The sequence below is a fragment of the Camelus ferus genome, chromosome 12 (assembly GCF_009834535.1).
Source record: "Camelus ferus isolate YT-003-E chromosome 12, BCGSAC_Cfer_1.0, whole genome shotgun sequence".
Lineage (NCBI taxonomy): Eukaryota > Metazoa > Chordata > Mammalia > Artiodactyla > Camelidae > Camelus > Camelus ferus.
In genome coordinates, this window is record NC_045707.1 from 54,547,282 (window position 1) to 54,569,523 (window position 22,242).

The following is a 22,242-nucleotide window of genomic DNA, read 5'->3' on the forward strand; positions in this document are numbered from 1 at the left end:
TTGGTAAAGGCAGGAGCTTTCAAGATGTTTTCTTTTTAAAAATAATATGGAAAAGTCTTCCAAAATTATTATCACAACAAACTTTCCTTGACATACTCAAAAAGATAGAAGGTTGGTTTGATTTAACTAGCTCTTTCCAAGATATTGTGCCCCATGGACATTAGGGTTAAAATTTATAAGCCTTCATTGTTAACTTCGACAATATTTTATTTCTTACACCTTTCTTGATGCCTTACATTTTCATTAAAATAAAAGAGAACAAAAGGAAGAATGTGGATTGAAGGAATTGTTTTTATGTCTTCGGTTCTATTGTTCTTTAGTTTCTTATCATTTATTTTTATATGTTAGAATATAAAGAACAATTCCCTAGCAATGTCCAGTAAATATAAAACACAACTCACATATGTAATCTAAAACATTCTAGTAGCCATATTTACAGGAGGTAAAAAGAAACAGGTGAAATATTTTACTTAATCCAATATATCAAAAATATTAACATTTCAACATATAGTTAATATAAAATGAGTAATGTAATAGTTCACACTTTTCTCATATGGTCTCTAAAAGCCCCTCTGTATTTTATATTTATAGCACTTGTCACTTTAGACCAGCTCCATTTCAAAAATCACATATGGCCAGAAGCTAGCATTTTTGACATCTCTGCCCCCAGGAAGTCAATCAGATAATTTTGGGGGCAGAAGGGGCCATAAACCTGATACATTTTAATTACTTTGATAAAAAGCTCACCTATTCCTATTTTAGAAATGTGTAATAAGACACATGAAAGAGGATACATGCCTGTTGAATTTTTTTCGCGTTTTTGCAGAGTTAAGGTTTCACTGTGTGTTTAAATTCTTCTATAGAATAGTAGTACTTTTCTAGAAAGTGTTGAGAATTGATTTGCAGGCTTACTGGGGAAAAAAAAAATGGTGCCATTGGTCTTTATAGCCTGAAGTGACTGTGTTACTTGTCTTTCTACAGTTGTAGAGCCGGAATGTGAAAAAAGTTCCGCCACCACCTATTACTGGTACAGAGAAGCACTGAATATTTCCAGTTCCATCTCTGAAAACGGGGGCTTAAACTGGAAGATGACCATCTGCCTGCTGGTTGCCTGGGTTGTGGTGTGCTTGGCTATGATCAAAGGCATTCAGTCTTCTGGAAAAGTTAGTATGTCAGAGCCCCTTCTGATTCCGCTGATCATCACTCGTGGGCACTGCGCCCCCTGCAGCTCGGCTATAGTCTGTGGGCAAGCTGCAAGCAGTGCCTCGTTCTAGGCAGTTAAACTAAAGATTGTTAAAAAGTGAAGCTTTAAAAAAATGTGTTTAAATCAAGGAAAGGACAAAAAGATATAAGTGTTTTATAGTGAAATCTAAAGTCATTTATAATCTTTACTTCTCTTTCATCAAGATCTTCTTTGAAAATTTTTGTTAATACCTAAAAGTCCTTTATTTTTGCTATTTATTCAGCTGACCCTAATGTTTTAGTTCTTTGACTAGTTCCAATCATGGAAATTGGAAAAAGTGGTAGAATAAAGAATGTTTATTTGTGCTACATCAGTTATTTTTCTCTGCTGTAGGTGCTCTAAGGAGTAGTTGCATAGAAGATTTAAAAATAGTCTAGTGTGGAGTGTTTCTAAAAGATCTGAACTTTAGGTAGTTAGGATAATGTCAACAAGAACTCAAGAGTAATGTAAAAGACTGAAGGGCATGCCTGCCAGGGCAAATGGAAAATTTTATAAGGCTGTGGTCGAAAAAAACATTAAGTGATTTCTAGATACCCTAGGAAGACAATCAGATAATTTTTTAAAAGGATGCATTAGTAAAGTAATTATTATTCACTGTTTTGCTTTCACATTGCATTTTTTTTTGCCATTATTATCATCACTGTTTTAAAGCTCTCTATATCTCTTGTCTGGACCATAGCAAGAATTAATTTTTGTTCTTCTCTCTGTCCTTTAATAACCCATCTCTACTGTTTTTTTTTCCCCCAAAGCACAAATCTGATCATATATCTTTCTTAGGCTAGTATATTACCACTTACCATCATATACTACTAGTAAGAGTGGAATAATGGTAGTAGTGTTACCCCAAAAGGTAAAGACCCCGGTTCTTGTCATACCCATAAGACAAGTTTACCGTCGGAATATGGTATGTTGTGTAGTGAAAGATTTTTTAAAAATTATTTTAAAAAGGCAAAGTACATGTCCAAGAACAGGAGGTGGGCTGATCGAAGGGAGGAAAAGCGGCAGTTTTTGTCTCCCCTTTCTCTTAAACCCTCCCTTAGAAGTGGTCCCTTGAGTGGTTGACGGCTCTTGTCCCTGGTCCCTGGAATGCCTAGTCACGTTTGGCCTCTTTGTGTATGTCCTTACCCATTGTATACATAGGAAAACCGTTGGAGGGGTGAAGGGGAGGGCCAAACTGCAATGTTAATTATAATACAATGAGCATTGGGTTGTGTCCGTTCAAGTCCTTTCTGCTGTAGCGCAGTCGTGGCTGTCGGGTTCTAACCGGTTTCTTGCTGGTGCTCATTTAGAAGTGAAGTCCGTTTATGCTGGAGGCAGGCACAACGCCATCTTCCGCACCATCCTCCCTCTCCTCCACCTGTCTGCCCGGGGCCTCCACTTACCTAACTACCTAACAGTAGCAGCAGCAGTATTAGTGGTGGTAATAAATGATGACAATGACAAAGATGATTCTCACAATGATCAGAGCAAAAACAGTAATGGAAGCCAATATTTATTACATGCTTATTTTGCTCTAGGTGCAGTGATAAGTGCTTAATATACTTTATCCTATTTAATTCTAAACAAAACTCTAAGAAGTAATTGCTACTCTCAGAACTGTTTTACAGATAAAAAACAAGTTTGAGAGAACAGGTGACTTGCCTGAAGAATCATGGCTAGTAAGTGCTAGTACCCACAGTCAAACCAGCTCTGTCTAAATCTATGGTCCATGTTATTTCCTGCAACATTATAACATCTCTCATTGCAATACATTTTTTTCCCACCACATAGTGAACTCTGTTAGGACAGAAGTCTGTTTAATTCATCTTTGCTTCCTTTACTTTATGTTGAATTAGAAAGGTTTGAGGATATTTTTAATTTGTAAATCACAGCTGATTTTACATGTACCTTCCTGATGGACCTTCTACACCATTTTTCCTTTGCAGAAATGAATATGGTAGATAACACACCTGAACATCTTTCAGTCTGTTGTGAATATTAGTGTAGTCTATGATTAAATAAGTTCAGTTAATTGGCTCAATTGGATGTGTCTTCTACAATGTCAGGGCCCCGCTACAGTCAGGTAATAAATAAAGGAATAGATTCTTAAGCTAAATCTAACCACATTTATATGCTTCCTAAGATATGTCATTTGGTAGAAAGAAAACCAACTGCGGTCAGCTAGAGAAGTCCAAAAATTCCTGTGTTCAAGTCTTACTGCCACATTTTATTTCTTCTTGGTCTGAGTATTATCATTAAAAAAAAAATCCATCCTTTTCTCACCACAGCATTTGGGATGTTTTTCTTATGTCATGTAATATAACTTTACCTAGAAAAAAATTAATACAACTTATATACTATATGTACCTTATTTATTTCTACGAGAAGGCTTCAGGGAGAGGGTAGCTTTGATAGAATTTAATAGGTACAGATGAGGACAAAGCTGTAAGTAATATGAACAAAATTATAACAGTCTAAATTGTCACAACTCCTCATTCTGAAACAATGAGCTAAATATAATAAAAATTTATTGGAAATAAATGTAAAGCTCTGCCAAACAAAAAAGTCTTTAAATAAACATTCACACAAGTGCAGTACAGAGAAGTATGGTTTAGGGGTAATAAGGTTTAAGGGTAGTTTGTGGGGAAAAAAAAATTAAGAGGATCTAGCAGCTAAGAGAAAAGTCAGCTTGCAATTTGCTTGGCCTACACACACACACACACACACACACACACACACACACACACACACACACACACACAGAATGTTAATTTGAAACTGCATGAACTAGAAGTGGGTGTGACAGTATCATTCTCCTTTGGTCCAGGTAGGAAAACGTCAGCTGAACCACACCTATGACACTGGGTTTTACTGAAATCTTTATTCTCTCCTTTGTTATGGAGAAGAGATACCTCAGCCTTCTGAATCACAGTCTTCAAATAGCTGAATGAGAAGAGAAACAAGCCTTATTCTGTGTGTTCACAGAGAACAGAATGATGATCAAATATTGAGGATTATGGAGGGTGGGAGGTGGGGTAAGTCTTCAAAGAAAGGAAGACTTTACAGGAATCAAGCCTGGTAACAATGAAATTAGTGGTAGAGAGCTCAGCACTATTGGAGATGGTCCAACAGAGGTTGTGTGTCCATTTATTAGAGCCTCTGAGAATGGGATGCCTGCCTCAAGGTGGAGGCTAGAAATGAGAAGCACTACGCTTTCCTCTAACTCTGAGGTAATATTTTCTACCAGTCCTACTTTGCCATTATTCCTGCTACTGTGCTACATTAGCTTGTTTAATCTTCCTATCAGCTAGATGATTTGCATGTTCTTAGACTCACTTTACTGCAAAGTTCAGCTTAGGAAGAATAAATAATTCGCCGGAATTAAGCAACTGATAGGTGGCAGAGCTACAACGAGGCTATGAAGTTGTAGTACCCCAGTGTGGTGTGACTTTTACATACAATTTGTACAGCTTGTGAGGGATGAAGCTTTAAGTGTCGGTTGATTGCAGATGTTAAAGAATCTACAGACACTGGTAAAATGGCAGTTAACTGATAGTGTGAAATATTTGAGGATTTTTAGCAGTTCACTGACACATCAGATCTTTAGAAAGATCATTCTGGTAGAAGTGGGGGTGATGAGTCTCAGAGATGAAGAGGAGAGCTGGCAGGGAAGATCTAGAGGCAAAATGAGGAGGCAAAAGGTGACGCGTCACTGAGGATGGAAGCAAAGGGACAGATGTGAGGTTTGGAATCAGGTGGACTTGTTGATCAGTTGGTTATAGAACGTGGAGGAAAGAGACATATTAGGGTGTGCTTGAGTTGTTTAGCCTCTACAAGTACAGGAAGAGTCATTTCTTCCCTTCTCTTCTAATTTGAAATTGCATTAAAAATATACGAAGGTACATCATATTTATTGGAAAAAAATCAGAAACCATCCAGATTATTTTAGCATGCAACCTTCATTTTCATTTTTAAAACAAGTTCATTAGTGAAAATCACTTAAGTCACTTTATAAAGGCAGCATATTTGAATTCTGTTTAAAAAAAAAGACAAAAAAAGAGGGTAAGCTATTCTGTGCAAAAGTGAATCCATGCTTCTGGCTAGCCTCAACAACTGAAGAATGATAAAAGGAATAGCTGTAATTCAAGTGAGAGCAAGGCTACGTGAGTAGATCCCTAGTGACAGAATGCTAAAAGTTGGCAGGAAGGAAAAAAGTGCTCCATCTGAAAGCATTCTGCTAAAAAGAAGTCAAGAAAGGTGGATGAATGGATGTAATTAAAGAAACTGTTTTGAAATGATTAAAAATTATACTTCTTTACAGCTAATTCCATTAAAATGTAATTTTTTTAGTGAAATATTGGTTCTTAATTATGCTGAGATTTTTATTTGTAATATTTTTTTCTTAGAACGTTTGAATAAAATTATAAAGCCTAAAGAACAACAGAAGCGCAAATGACTGTGTTGATATACCTGCTGTTAGTCGACCGCTGTTACAGGATTCACTATCTCTTACCTGCCCGAGCCACCTTCTGCTCTGGAGGTTTTTTCTCCAGTCTTCCCAGCCTCCCTCCGCTCCTCCCCTACAAATACCTTCTATGAGCCAGCAACTGTGTTAGGTGTTTGGGACTTGGTAGTGGACAGGAGAGAAAAGGCCTTTGCCCCGAGAGAGCTTATATTCCAGTAGGGGAGGCTGAAAATTAACAAGGAAAACACATAAATAAGATCATTTCAACAGTGCTAAGTGCTGTCAAAACATAACAATGATATCATGGAAGGTTCATGGCATCTGGGGAGGGCAGCTGGAGGCATATTGGATGGGAAAAAGGCATAGACTTATTCTGTCTGCTTTGGGAAAACTTGAGAAGGTGAAGAATGAGACAAATAACAAAGAGGAGGAAGTCTTGTGCAGATGAGGGAGATGAGTGACTTGGACCAGGGGCACAGCCCCGCTCTGGCACTGAAGCTAAAGAGCTTGGCCTCCTGACAGATACCAAGGACCTGCGGGGCTACAGCCGAGTTGGGGAAAGAGTGGTGCGCCAGGCAGGTAGGCCCACTAGTGTAGGGCTTGGCAGCGCAGAGGGAGAAAGTCTCGTTTCATGCCAACCATATTAGAGATCCCTGGAGTGTGCTGAGCAGGAAAGGAGATAACCCAAGTGGTTGCCAGGAAACTAGGAGAATGTTACAAACAGTGCAGGACCACTTCTTCCTGCTTGACTTTAGCAACTGGATGGTTGGGGGTAGATAGAGATGGGGGGGGACAGCTTTGGGGAAAATACAGTAGTTCTCTTCTGGACCCAAAAAGTTTTAGAGACCACATGGAGATGTCAGGGAGGCAGTAACTGTCTGGTTGGGACAATTGCATAACACACATAATCTGAACTATGAAAAAGAATTTAATCATTAGTGTGTCTCATGTATTTTTATTTCTCTTTCTTTGCAGATCATGTATTTCAGTTCTCTGTTCCCATATGTGGTACTTATATGCTTCCTAATCAGAGCACTCCTTTTAAATGGTTCAATTGATGGCATCCGTCACATGTTTACCCCTAAGGTACGCACTGTATTTCTAATTAGGCTTATGAGCACAAAGGCTTTACATTTATAGTTAAAATGTTCCCATAGTTAGATTTAACTTCTAACTTATGTTCACTAGACTGGTAAATTATAGCTGTTATGTTAACCAGCCTACTAAAACCAGAGCTTTTAGATACCTACATATATCCATCTCTCTCCAATTTTAAATGTCCCATTTTAGTGCTACAGTAAGTTTTACTTTTTAAACTTCAAAAATTCCTCTTTTGTAATTAATTAACGTCCCATTTTTACACTGATACACTTTAGAACTTTTAAATCTTTACTCTTCCTCCTCTATTTCAGTGATTTTTAACCTTTTTGTGACATGAACCCCTTTGAGAAAAACTGATAATGGGATCTTCTTACTGGGAAAAAAAAATGAACATATTAATTTGCTTAGTGTCTCAAGAGGTTGACAGATCACCTAATATCTCTGGACCCAGGTTAAGAACCCTACTCTATCTAAATCTTGTCTCAGAAAAATCCAAGACTTCTTATTTTGTTTTGAGGTTTTATATCTTCTAGAATAGTATGTATAGTAGTGCATTTGGGAAGTTCCATAACTTTTATAAATGCATATACATTTCAGGCAAATCCTCAATAGGTCTCCTAAAAGGCCTGGAACTTAGACTCTGTCATTCAGCTTGGAACTGACCTCCAACACTGGACACATTGAACCTGATTAATAAATTTTTGTGGACCTGTTACATTCATTTGACAAGAAAAAAAAAGGTTTGAGGTGTATATATTTTGGTTATCCACTGAAATGAAGTTACACTTCATATTAGTTTGCTAACACGATCATAGGCAGATACTGAGTTATAAAAATACAACTTCAAAATTAGTTCAGAAATTGAAAGTTACCCAAAGGATGAATGTGTAGCCAAGCATCTTGCTGAGGGACTGGGGCACAAGATTTAGCCTCCCTGGAATTGTCACTCCTGGCCTCTGCCTTGATACTGTGTAAAAGACGCTTGTGTAATTTGGGTTCTAGTTCCAACTTGGTGTTCATTCTCTAGTAGCAAAAATGTTGACTTTGTGATCTGATTTTCTTGAGTAGTTCAAAAGTCCTGTTTAACATTTAGAGTTAGTAGAACTCCTCAGTGAATAACTGGTTTAGATTTATGAATTTTGGCTATGTTTTAATTTAAATCAGTCTCAAATGGGCCATACTTAATGACCAAAAATATTTATATTTGAAAATTAAAAAAAAGTTTTCTGAGTTTAAAATAACTAGCTTTGGTGTGAATTTCTGGAATAGCACATTTTTCTAAGTTGTGACATAATTTTCAAAATTGATTTATGTATATATTTTAATATTTAAATACTTTGATTTGACACTTTCTCATGGCCCCCATTTTTAAGATTGTAGCACTATTATTTAACATTTTAAACCAGGACTGGGGATGTCTATTAAAGCAGGGTTAATTATTTCTTCACTTCACTTTCCACAAACTATTAAATGGCCAGTGTAGGATGTGATAGTTATATAATAACAATAAGAAGTTGTCAGTTACTTTTTAATGTACACTATAAATGTAAAGGAGAAGTACCTAAGCACAGGAAATATTCCAGGTGAATGGAGGCTTAATTCCTGCAATGGAAGAAATCTGAATATGTCTAGTAAATAGGTATTATCTGCCATCTAGTGGGTAAAGTAGGGATAGACAGTTGAGTAAATTTCAGTAGATCAGTATTAACCATAGGATGGTAATTCAGCAGCAAGGGTCAATAAATAGTATGTATATCCTAGTTAATTGCAAATAAATTATAAATATAACCATGATTATGATTCATGATTACATTGCATACATTTAAGTAATAATCACTAAAATTAATTCAAGAATAAATCCTAATATTTGAGAAATTATGCATTTTGGAACCTAGTCGTGTTCATATTTCAGCTCTATTCCAGAACTGCTGTACAACGTTAGGCAGGCGACTCAGCTTTTCTAAGATTCAGGTAATAGTAGTAACAACTTCATTGGTGGTTGTGAATATTAAATGAGATAATCCATACAAAGTGTTTATCAGCATGGCTAGCACTATAGTCCATGTATATGGAGGACTTAGAGTGCGGTGGGCACTGTGATCAGCAGTGCGTGCCTTGTTTCAGTTAAAAGTTAAAACTCAGAGTGCAGCAGAGTTACTTGAAACCTATGTTCAGCACAGTTTCAGAACTCTAGGAACTTTGGTCTTAGAGATGATATATTGAATTTCCTCAATTTTCAAAGAAAAAGTCTTTCAGGAAATTGTTGAATGAATGAACAAGACCCACGTGGATATACAAAAAACAAACAGTTCAACTCTACCAAGCTTACAAGTATTATCTGCTTTGATTATTAGACTTCCACCAGAAAACACAAAAATTAGGGTATTGGTTAAATATTTAACTTTTATTGCTAATTGATTTATTTTGCTTTGGAAAGAAAACAAAGAATAGGAATAACCAAGGATAGTTCATTTCTCTTTCAAATAGTCCTTTGATGATTTGTCTTAAAGATATTTGAAAATTCCCATATAAGTAGAAAATTTCCATGTAACATCTCCATCTAAAGGCTTGATCATTTATAGTCTTTCCTATTTATAGTCCTTGTTTCATTCCTAAATTAAAAAAATTTTTTTTTCTACTTAAGAACAGATTATCCCCTCAACTTAAATGACCTTTGGAGCCTAGGTGTCATTATGATATGTTTAAACAATAGAACTAGTTTCATGTAGAGTATTCTGAAACAGTGACTTTGGAGCTGACTTCTATTATGTTTAATTTTAAACAGCTTGAAATAATGCTGGAGCCCAAGGTCTGGAGAGAAGCTGCCACTCAGGTGTTCTTCGCCTTAGGTCTAGGATTTGGTGGTGTCATTGCCTTTTCAAGCTACAACAAGAGAGACAACAACTGCCACTTTGATGCCGTCCTGGTGTCCTTCATCAATTTTTTTACTTCTGTCCTGGCAACTTTGGTGGTGTTTGCAGTTCTGGGCTTCAAAGCAAACGTCATAAATGAGAAGTGCATTGCAGAGTATGGTTATTAATGTCCTTTAGCTTTTGATGGCATCATTATATTGTTTAAAAATCCCCCTCTCAAATCCGTAAGTTTTCATTATTGTCGCTCTGTTTTGCAGAAATTCGGAAATGATCATCAAACTTGTGAAAATGGGCAACATTAGCCAGGATATCATTCCCCATCATGTCAACTTTTCTGCTGTTACTGCGGAAGATTATCATTTAGTTTATGACATCATTCAAAAAGTGAAAGAAGAAGAGTTTCCTGCTCTTCATCTCAATGCCTGTCGAATTGAAGATGAGCTAAATAAAGTTAGTAGCTGATGTTTCAGCAATAAAATAATGATCATTAACCTAAAACAGTCACTACCCGGAAGACTTCTTTTAGGAAAATGACCTATAAAATCCCTGTGGGAGATCCTGCTGTGTCAAAATTCACATTCTTTGTTTCAGAGAACATACTTGCTTACATCAAAAAAGTTTGCTTTACTTTAAAAAGCAGTTTCATTAAGCCACAATAATTTAAAATATGAATATAAATTAGGCGATTTTCTTCACAGAAAATGAAATTAGTCTGACAGCTTTCCCAGTATAATATTTAATACAAATTTTGAATTATGAGTGTCATTTACATACTGCATGATCATTTGGACACATGAATGCCATTTGCCCATTTTAATAACTGTGTTCAATAAGTCACGATTAAGTCCTTTTTCTTAGCCACTGTCATATATTTTAATATGAGATAGGTGAACATAAATAAATACCTTTGTATTAGTGGTCGCCTTCTCTTTGTATTGCATTGCCAAAAAGGAAAATATAATGGTGAAATTGGCTGTTAATCACTTGCTTTAAGATAGCTAACTACACTTGAGACTAAACATAAGGAATCGTTTGCAGCAAATTACAGATGAAGCCATCATTAATATAAAAATCTTGAATTCTGTAAGGGAAGATTTAATTATTAAATAACCCCTAAATTTCCTTTTTTTTTTAAATTTTGGTCTATCTGTTGTCTTTCTGAAATAACATGATCACCTTAAAGTTTGCTTGGAGGCATAGTTTCTTAGGAGGCAACATGATATTAACATGTTTATTTCTAGTCACTCCTGGGTATTATTCAGAGTTTCCCTGCCCTTTGTAACTGATGTATATAGAGTTATTATTGCTCTGTATTAATGTGGCTATTTTGTATATCTTACAGGCTGTTCAAGGGACTGGTTTAGCTTTTATTGCCTTTACAGAAGCGATGACACATTTCCCTGCGTCTCCCTTCTGGTCAGTGATGTTCTTCCTCATGCTGGTAAATCTAGGGCTTGGCAGCATGTTTGGAACCATTGAAGGGATCATCACGCCCATTGTGGACACTTTCAAAGTGAGGAAAGAAATTCTCACTGGTGAGTTTTCACGTATTTGACTTCTTGTTGAACTGATGCAGGCCATTTTACTCTTAGTGAGTGATGGGAGATGGGAATAGGAAAGTTTATTATTAATATATACTTATTAATGCATATTACTATTAGTTACCTATGGGTTTATGTATATAATATGCAAATTATAGATTTAATGTAGATATTATCTACTAGCGATCATTTATTATATTACTCTTTATTAGTAGTAATGTCATTATTATGAATTACTGGCACTAGAACAAAGTCATAGAATGTTCATGCATAATTTTGCATTCAAGTCAAATAATTATCAAAAAATTAGTTCAGATCCCATACTCCTTTTCCAAAAAGTGCACAGCTTAAATTGATAAACTGAAATTCAATTCCCATATAAAACAGCAATTGTAGCCTGATAGAAATTCATATATCTAGGTAAGAAAGATGGTAACACAATTTATCAATTTTTGATATAAGTATAGTCAGTTTACAATATGTCAATTTCTGGTGTACAGCATAATGCTTCAGTCATACATGAACATACATATATTCATTTTCATATTCATTTTCGCCATAAGTTACTACAAGATACTGAATATAGTTCCCTGTGCTATACAACACAGTTTAGCAATACTGATGGTTGTTAGTAAATCCAATCTGTAAGCAGTTATTAAAGTTCCAGTTTTGTATTGCATCGTCCTTGCATTTGAGGGATATCAACAATATAAGAGAAATTACAACAGAGATACAGCGATAGAGGAGAGCCTTCTTCTAAAAAGAATAGTACTAATAATTAAAATCAAGTTAGGTAGGTAAGACTTGTACCATGTAATATACTGATAGCGTAGTAGAGACTTTACATGTTATAAGAATTAAGAAGCAGCAAAGGTTATCTAAATATATGAGGGACCTGTCAGGGAAAGAGGTGGAAACTGAATCGGAAAAGCAGAGGTCTTTTCAGGGGTCAGAGGATGTTAGGAAGCACACACTAGAGATAAAGGGAGCAGTGAGGAAGCCAGCCAGACCAGATGACCGCAACAGTGTTGGTAAGTGATGCAAAAATACACTGGAAAAAAAATAGAAAGATGATCTTGAATGCTGGGCAGTGGTGCACCAGCTCCCCAACGCTCTGCTTTTAGCTCTGAAGGACTTAGTACTTATTTATGTATAAATACTTTCAAATACCTATATAATATATAGTTATATATGTGTGTGTGTGTATACCTTTATCACTCACTGTTCTGCGAAGTGCAAAACAATTTCAGCAGTTTGTTAAATATTTACATACAAATATCTTTAACTCAGCCGAACATAAATGAGAAATGTCTTTATCTTTTCCTGAAAGACAATCTCTTCTGGAGTTTCTATTTTATTTATGGCTATCAATACCCGGCCTGACAGGCGAATTAACAGTCATCTTTGCTGCTTTCCTCATTTTTGCCCCGTATCTCAACCCTCCTGTGGTAAGAGGGTTTGCAAAAGCAAGGGAAAAGCAAGTTTAGAGGGAGAAACACACATGGGAGAATCTGCCAACTCGCAGTGGAAGACCTATTAGGTCAGAGTAAAGACGACTATGCACTCTTCCCGGGTTACTTCTCTTCCAGGATCATACTTTTATTCAAGTCATGTTTTACTTTGATGAAATGTTCCCCCATCACCTCTGTCTCCTCTGATAGTACAGCAGGACTTAAGTAAGTGAATGACTCATTATCTTTTCCTGTCCCATTGTCAGCAAAACTGTTAGTGTCTATACCACCTCAACTACACCTTCTTCGAATCTACCTTATACTGTCATGTAATTAGGAGAGAGAGAGAGGGACACAGCTCTGCTACTTCCATCTTGAGACTTTGATTACAATTTACTGTGACAAGCATTTCAATATTTTAGTATGTGTTAGGCTCCAAGTAAATGCTACCTTTCCTATTCTATGTGATATGTATATAATATTCATTAATGTATGGTGTAACTCATATCACTGGCAGAGCACTTAAGAGATGGTGGAAATGACTTAATTTAGCCCATACTTACTGAGATTCTTAGGGAACCCCCACTGGATGGAACCCAGGGGTGTCTGTTTTCTCCCCTCCTGAACTGCTGTTACCTGCCCTCCTTTCACTTTTGCTCACCTCTGCTAAAAGGTGGTTGAGAAACAGAAGACAGTCATCTCCTATTTTTGACGGCTTCTCTACTAAGTGCATGAGAGAATAAAGAGTCCAACAAAAATGTGGGAATATTATCTGGATTCCAGAAATCTCTCTAGGTTTTTATATTAATGGTAGCTGGTTAAAAGTTTCTGCATCTTTCTTAAGTGCTACTGCAGAAACTCCTTTTAGATGGTTCTTAGTACTTGGAGAATCAGATTACTGGAGCCACATTAATCTCATTATTAATTAAAAATTCAATATTGCTTCCAAAACTATGAAACATTTTTAAAAGTAGAAATGACCTATGAACATCTGCTGTCTAAAAAGGTTACTTTGCTCTTAGTAAAGGGAAGAAGGGTAGAGAAATTTAACATATTTCTCAGTTTTGCCTCATTTGTTATATGCGCTTGGGGAAGAAGTTTCCACAGACTCAGGGAGATGAGTTGAATTACTATCTTACAATGAATTCAGATTAAGTCTGGGGCTAAGTCCTGGTGACTAACTCCCAATGAGTTATATTCCATGGTATCGGTTAAGGTATCCTATTTATATCATTGACAACTTATTAAAGTGGAAACAAACTTATTATTTGCAATAATAAATTTATAATGAAGTTTAGAAGACCTGGACTCTGAATAGGGTTTAATTTCTTATTTGTTCCTTTTGTCCAGTTATCTGTTGTCTTCTGGCATTCTGTATTGGCCTGATATTTGTGCAGCGCTCTGGAAATTACTTTGTTACAATGTTTGATGACTATTCTGCCACACTGCCTCTGCTAATTGTAGTCATTTTGGAGAATATTGCTGTATCCTTTGTTTATGGCATAGATAAGTAAGTATACTCTCTTTTATGCATTCATTTTTCATCTCTGTTTTGGAAAGACCAGTTTTCATTGTTTATCTCATTTAGAAGAAGAGGGAAATGACTAGATGGAAAATTTCCTTTCCACAAAAATCAAATCTTTTGCAGGCTCTTCTTCATTCAACAATTTTAATGAAGTACTTTTCCTTATTAGGTGATGAGATAGAACGGCGTAGATGGTAATGCAGTCTAGGGTTCTGGAGCTTTGATTTAATTCTGGTTACGAAATAGTTACTTCCAAGATCTAGTGAGTATTGGCTATGTTCCAAGAACCACGTCAAGTTGTTTGGAGCTATTGTTAGGTATATTTCACAGATAAGAAAACGCAGGCTTAGTGAGGCACCAAGTGACTTGCTCATCACACACCTGGACAGAAGCAGACCTGGGATTCACAGCCGTTTAGCTTAACTCTAAAGCCTATGCTTCTGGTTACTTGTTTTACACGAGAAATTTTATTTTCTTGTGCTAGATAATGCCTTGCTTTACCAGGCAACGTAATGTTTTATGTATCAGGCTCATTTGGGGGAATGGTATGTCCTGCCCTGAGATATGTATGGCATTTGTTATACAGAAACTTCATATTTACATGGAGTCATGACTTGAATTCACTAAATGCCTAAACCTCTGAATTATATACCTGCTTGATATAAGAAGTAAAACACTTGGTGTGAAATGAAGCATTAGAGTAATCTCAGAAGAAGAAAGTTTCTGAAGGCTTGGTCCGATATTTTTAAAGTTGTTGTCTCTACTTAACATACAGGGACTAAAGGCGTAAGATCATCAAGCGTATTAGAAGTCTCTGTAAAGTAGGAATGAACGAGGACCAGAGTGCTCTTAAACAACGTAAAGAACATTCTTGGTATTGACTGAGATTTGTGACAAAGCTAAAAGAATGTTTTCATTACTGTCAAAAGCTCCAGGCAAGGAAAGATAGGGGAACTTACATTTAATGATCATGTACTCATAGTAATAGTAGTAACAGCTGTATGACATGCATTTGATCTTCCTCCTCATAAAAATACTCTTTGGTAACTACTATCGCCCATATCACAGATGGAAAATTGACCCTACTTGTACAGGAGAATGCAGCATGTTAATTGTAGAGCTAGGACTTTAAACTTGAATTTCAAAACCAGATATTGCCACACTCTACCAAGCTACCACCACCAGCTTCTAGCCTGCACCATGTTGGAATTTGATGTTGTTATCAGGCTGAATCAATAAGATCATAATTTAGATTTCCATTTAGACAGTTTGTCATTTACAGTAGGCATAGTACTAAATATCTCTTTTTAGTAGTTTGTGTTCCTAAATAATAATCATTATAACAGTAGGAGGAATAATAATACTATGCATCTATTAAATTCCTACTGTGTGTGAAGTAGTGTGCTCCACATACATTGTCTATGAGCCTAACAATAACCTTCCAAGATAGGTACTCTTGTTTTTGAAAATGCCAAAAATTTTCAACAGGACTAAGATAAACATGAAAAGATGACCAAGCTATGATGTGAAACCAAGTCCGTTGGTCTCCAAAACTCCTATTTTGTCTTAGGAGCAAGGTTAGAATTCTCCTGTCTAAAATGCTCTCAATTACTTGCCCCTCCTTTAGATGTCTGTAGCAACTTTATATGCTTCCTGTTCTCTTTCAACAGTGTCATGAGCTCAGTTCTGTTCTGCCTTCTGCCATGTTTACCTACATTTCCAGACACAGGGTTAAGGGAAAGAAGGCAATCAAAACCTAAACTTTTGAGACAGCAAATTCAAATGCAGAAAAAGAAGTGTTGGAGCATAGGAATTTAGCAATTAGGACAAACTATGAATGAGAGGAAATGAGGAGGAGGAGCCCATGCAGCTGAAAGTGATGGCTGTGTATTTCCCTGAGTCTGCTCTTAAAATGGAAAGAGGAAAAGAACGACTAGAAAGCAAAACCAAATTCCCATGAACAGTGGCAAGAAGATATTCCTGTGAGCCCCCAAACAGAGAGGCTAGGGACAAGCCACTGGCAACCACAAGACGTGTGTGGCGTCGCATCTGTGAGGGAGACGATGTAGGATGTACAACGGGGCTTAGGACAGTCTCCAGTCAGCCCAGACCCTCCCTGCAACTTGTGGGCAGCTGATCTGGAGACCCTGACCTAAACTGAGAGACATCTTACGGGATCCTTGACCTTATTTCAAGGAATGCAGAGAGATCAAAATGCAATAAGATCATCAGTGCTGGAGCAATATGGTCTCTAAAAACTCTTGAGACAGACAACCCAAAGTTCCCTTCCCAGAGAAAGCTCTGTAAGAGAGTGATGGGCACAAAACCTCAGCTGAGCAGGAGAGAGATAGTAGGGGCAATGAAAAAGAAAGTCCAGGTAAATATGAGAAGGAGAGCAGAGGTAAATAGAACTGAGAAATTATGAGGCCACTATTTTTTATTACTTTGCAAAAATCGAGAGGTAATGCCCATCCCTCCCTCCTAAAAAAGCAGGAAAATTCATTTCACTTAAATGTGGTCAAAACTTTTATAAAATGTTATTTTTTTTAAAAGAGAGGAAAGAGGTAGAGTAATATCTCTGCAGACAACAAAAGCACACAAGCAAAATACTAAAACTAATAATGCTTCAAAATGAGTTGAAACAAATGTTTAAAAATGATAGAAGCCACGAAAAAATAGCATATATCAGTTATTTTGACATTGAAAAACATTAGACAAAAGGAAGACTTGAAAGCAAAGGTGATAGAACGCAGGAAATACTTGTGAATAAAAAAACACACTTAAGAAATGAAGATCAAATTAAACAGATAGCAAAAACAATAAGCACAATGGCTACGTCCACAAGAATTAGAGACTACAAAGGAGGAATACTTATTAAAATCAAGAAATAACAAAGGATTTAAGAAAATGAACAGAAACAGTACTTAGGCAAAGATGATTCAACATATGTACAATGAGGGCCTCTAAAAACAGTGGCCAGAACAAATGCTAAAAGCTGTAATCAAAGAAGCTTTCCTGAAATAAATAACTTGGATGTTGAAAGGGCAAATAATACACTTGAAAAAATAGACATAAAGGCCAATACCAGGACTTAAGCCTAGGATGTTACTTCAAGACCAAAAAAAAAAGGGGGGGGAGGGGGCATCCAGGCAAAAACAAGACAAAACAAAACAAAGAAGATCATTTGTAGGAGAAAAATCTAACAGTCAACAAAATTTTTGTAACACTATTATGTAGTCAGACATGTTTATGATTCTCAAGGAAAGATTATACGCTACAGATTTTAAATTCAGCCAAACTGACGCTGAAGTACAGTGACCACAGATAAACACTCAGAACCATGCAAGAAATTAGGAACTATAGTTACCATGATCTCTGTTTGAAGAATCTTCTAGAGAACTAGCTTTAGACAACCAAACAGTCGACAGAAACATGAGTACAAGAACTGGTGGGTGAGCAGTAAATATTTACCTTTAGAGAAATACTAAGGAATATAGATTAGTATGTACTGGCTACATGCTCCTGACAGTGTTAACATCAGGTGAATTTTACTTCAGGTAAATAATACTTCAATAACCTGACTTAAAAAAAAAAACAACACTTAAGTCTAATCAATTATTAGGTCTAAGTACTAAATCACAGGAAATAGAAGGATCTGATGCACTTGTGAAGCAACACTGTGTGTATGCAATCAGAAAAATCCAGACTGTGGGAAATTATAGTGCAGAGTGCTCAGCTGATTGGACAAAAAATTGGAAGAAATGATAAAGAGATGTAGGAGGAACTTAGAATGAAAAATGGACTTGAGAAACACATCAATTAATTGCAACGTGTGGCACTTCTTTCAATTAAAAAAAAGACTATAAAAAGAAAGGAGATTTCAGATAATATAAACACCAATTGGATTGTATGATTTAATTAATTATGGCTAAGTAAAAAAAAGAAACAAAGAAATTTTAATGTATTGCAAATATTGTGTTCATGGAGTGGAAAGTCATCAGTTGGAGGAGACTTTCCAGTAATTGACTTAAGAGGACTTTCCCCAAATGAAAATTACAGTAAACTGGTTCCATTTTACTTTATAAATCTTCTCAATTTATAAATCATCTTCCAGTATGACTTTCGGATTCAGTATAAAATGTCATAAAGTATCACGGTTAACACCCTGTCAAACCATTGATATGATGCACATTTTTGAAGGATGTGTAATTTAGCATATTTTAATATAACTATACTGACTCTGGAATAATTAAATTCTACCTTTCTGTTTAGGTTTATGGAAGACCTAAAAGATATGCTAGGCTTTGCTCCCAACAGATATTACTACTATATGTGGAAATACATTTCTCCTCTAATGCTATTATCGCTGCTAATTGCTAGTGTCGTGAATATGGGATTAAGTCCTCCTGGCTATAATGCATGGATTGAAGATAAGGTAAAGTACAAAATAAGGAAGTTAGATTAAAAATATATACAAAATGTCATTTTAGAGGTTTTTGTCTTTTACTTTTTTCACAGTATAGCTTGCTGTTTAATGAATGCTATTGCTTTTATACAAGGATCTTGAGATTTACATTTTGTTTGGCCTCAAATATGTATTTTTTTTAATATATTGTGGATTTTTTTAGTACATGAGAAACACTGACTTGTTCCTCATTAAGGTAGCTTTATTTATGTCACCATAGATAAACCAATAATTACTGGTCCTTTGACTCTGAAAAACATACTGACCAAACCACCAGAAATATTTTTTCCTATATGAATTATTAAATCGTATCTGAGAGACTCTATAACAATGAAAATATGCATTGGCCATGTAGACATAATTTAAGTAAATTTTAAAGTAAAGTTTTGCTATAACTGTTTTATATGAGCCATGACTATTTCCATTCTTGTTCTCAAGCTGCATCAGCTACATAGGAATGCAATCATAATATATATTAGCTGTTATAAAATCAGAATGGTTATTTTTCAGAGTTACCTCTGACCTTTATTCTGTGGTCAATAATTCTATATGGATAGCACTTAAACCTATGACTATTCTACTTAAATAAGTGTATTATCCCTTACTAAAACCCTTGGGGCCAGATGTAGTTTAAAATTTAAATTTCAGATTAAGAAAAGATACTGTGGCACATGTAACAGGTATCTATTGCTTAAAAACAAATGACCCCCAAACTTAATGACTGAAAGCAATGCTGGTTTATTATGTCTGAGGGTTTCTGTGGATGAGCTAAACAATTCTCTGTGACTTGCCTGAGCTCACTCCTTCAGTTGATTAAACTTGGAGAGCAGCACTCTTTCTATGTGATCTTTCATTCTTGGCTTCTTCCAGGCATTATGGACTCAGGGCAGCATTTTGAGACACAGAAAAGAAATTGCAGGGCCTTTAAGACCTAGCACGGGGAGTTCCTTGCTGTCACTTCCACAGTAATTTATTAGTCAAAGTCACAAGACTAGCCCAGATTCTTTGCTTACAAACCTGAGACAAATATAGTATTTTTTTGTGGACCTGTGGCAAAAGATCGATTACTAACGGTTATTTTTTGGCTTTAACAGGCATCTGAGGAATTTCTGAGCTATCCAACATGGGGAATGGTTGTCTGCATCTCTCTGATGGTCCTGGCAATACTTCCCGTCCCCGTGGTCTTCATCATCCGTCTCTGCAACCTTATAGACGATAGTTCTGGTAATTTAGCATCTGTGACTTATAAGAGAGGAAGGGTCCTGAAGGATCCTGTAAACTTGGAGGGAGATGACGCAAGCCTCATTCATGGAAAGATATCAAGCGAGATGTCCTCTCCAAATTTTGGTAAAAATATTTATCGCAAACAGAGTGGATCACCAACTCTGGATACTGCTCCCAATGGACGTTATGGAATAGGGTACTTGATGGCAGACATGCCAGATATGCCAGAATCTGACTTGTAGCTGGGGGCAAGAATCTGTAGGTTTTATTTGGTTCATTTTATCAATGAACATTGGCTCTACTGAGAGAAGCGTTAGACTTCACTTACCAGAGGGCGATCTCAGGTGTTCCATGGCTGTGATCTTTGATCCCAGCAGTGTGTGTAAATTCAACTGGAGCATCCCTTTGGATTCTTTGGTTTACATTTGTGCAGAAAGAGTTACAGACGTAGCGTGCAATGACTGAGGTCCATGTCGGTCAGAATTTTTTAAAATACTTTGGGTGTTTTTTCAAGTATTTCTATCTCTAAAAATCACAGGTGTTACCTCAGTTTCTAATAATTTCTGGATGTCATGGTATGGAGCAATTCGAAAATGTTTTGCTTCAAAATGTCTAAGTTTGCCTTCAGGGTAACCCCCAGGATTACAGTGAACAATTCTGTAAGTTGGTGCCTCTCAGCACATTTCCATGAATATACCGTGTAGATAGGCTGTACTTATTTTGGTAGCGTCAATACTTTCTTAGGCAATTAGCTGAAGAAAACTGCAAAATATTTTCTTATGTAATAGCTATGTAGAGCAATAGTATCAAAGAATAAGAAGGCACTAATGCTGGGATGAAAGGTGAGATTCAGAGGTGACTGGGGATCATGTGTGTGATGATTGTATATTTTGTGTAAAATATGTGTGTGAAAATGATCTAAGACTGAGTCACTCAGCCCTCTCAAGAATGATGCAGATTCTGCATTTTTCTATGCCGTGTGCCTAAAAACCTACTTAATATTTATTGTGGTTTCAAAATTACTCCTAGTATATTTATATAATATACTTGCAATGTACATAGATGTATATTAGTACTCTGAGTACTAATTTGAAAACTTGAAGCAAGATGGCATTTTATTTCATATCTTTCTGTTTTGCTTCTGTTTTATGCAAATATAAATCCTTTTTTTAAGTGATTGTTAAAAATCGTATGGCATTACATTTTAAGCTGCAAATAAACAGTTATAAAATGATGTTTGTTTTCTGCCTTGATTTTTTGTGTGTGTGCCACCCGAGTTGGATTATCTTGTACTTCCATCAGCACTTAGGTATTTCATAATAATTAGTCATCAAATTCCAAGTAGGATTAATAGACCAATTAATGGAGTTACCTCTACTTTGGAGGCAAAGGAAAAAGTATTATGGTTAGGTGGTGTTCTACTGTAGTCTCACAATTCTTAAACAAATACTTATAGCTTCCCAGAAAACCGCGTGTACAGTTGACTGCTTGCTGGGTCAATATTGTCTCTGAATTGTAAAAAATTATGATGATTTCTGTGAAACTGTTGTGTATATGAAGTTGGAGGAAGCAGGACTCCACTGAGTGCCATCTAGTTTAAAAGGCTTTTATTTATAACTGTCCTACCACTATAGCAGTCACTTTAAAATAATGATGGATAAAGCAGCAAAATAGGGGAGGTAGTACACACACCTATTGATTTATTTTGGCCAAATATTCTTCATCTGCTGGGGATATATGTTAACAGACTGCATCAGAGCATTTAAAATATAATTCCACTGGTGATGAAAACTTTCAGGGTTTTTGTTTTGTTTTGTTTTTTGCATAGTCACTAATATATTTTGTATCACTTTAAAGTTAAAAATATTTTGGAGATAGATAATATATGCACACTATGGAAACTCAAAAATCATCAAAACTCAGTGTAAATTAAAGTTTTCTGTCAAAATTTCTCCCAGCCACCCATTTCCCATCTGTGAAGGCAAACACCATTACTGGTTTCTCATGTATCTTTAAGGAGGTGCTCTGTGTATACACATCACATGATGACAGCATTCAGTATTCTCTCTTCTGAATCTTACTTATTTCAAGGAATAATTTATTTTGAACAGTATTTCATTCATATGATGGCACATAAATCAGCCTCTTTATTTCAGAAGTTGAGGTCATTTACATTTTATTCATTTTTGTATTGAAGCAGTATTGTCTTTTGTAAGCTACCCCAATGTTAGAAAGTTTGTAGCAAATACTTACTTTATCTGCCAGCCTTTAGCTGATCATGATACTACATTGTCAAATAGCATCCCTCTCTACTCCCTCTCTTGTCATGAGGGCTGTTAATCTACAGTTTGAAGATCTGCTTTCCACTAGGGGAT

The 22,242-nt window shown here is 36.1% G+C and overlaps 1 protein-coding gene across 1 annotated transcript in view; it reads left to right on the forward strand.

The window, feature by feature from the left end:
• SLC6A15 (solute carrier family 6 member 15) overlaps window positions 1-21,175 on the forward strand; it is a 39,497-nt gene extending 18,322 nt beyond the window's left edge. The window contains exons 5-12 of the mRNA XM_032493694.1: window positions 982-1,163; window positions 6,663-6,773; window positions 9,574-9,815; window positions 9,919-10,111; window positions 11,004-11,196; window positions 14,004-14,163; window positions 18,451-18,613; window positions 19,738-21,175. Of these exons, the coding sequence (XP_032349585.1) occupies window positions 982-1,163; window positions 6,663-6,773; window positions 9,574-9,815; window positions 9,919-10,111; window positions 11,004-11,196; window positions 14,004-14,163; window positions 18,451-18,613; window positions 19,738-20,109 (1,616 nt within the window). The 3' untranslated portion in view covers window positions 20,110-21,175. The remainder of the gene's footprint in view (window positions 1-981; window positions 1,164-6,662; window positions 6,774-9,573; window positions 9,816-9,918; window positions 10,112-11,003; window positions 11,197-14,003; window positions 14,164-18,450; window positions 18,614-19,737) is intronic.
• Window positions 21,176-22,242: the final 1,067 nt, after the last annotated feature.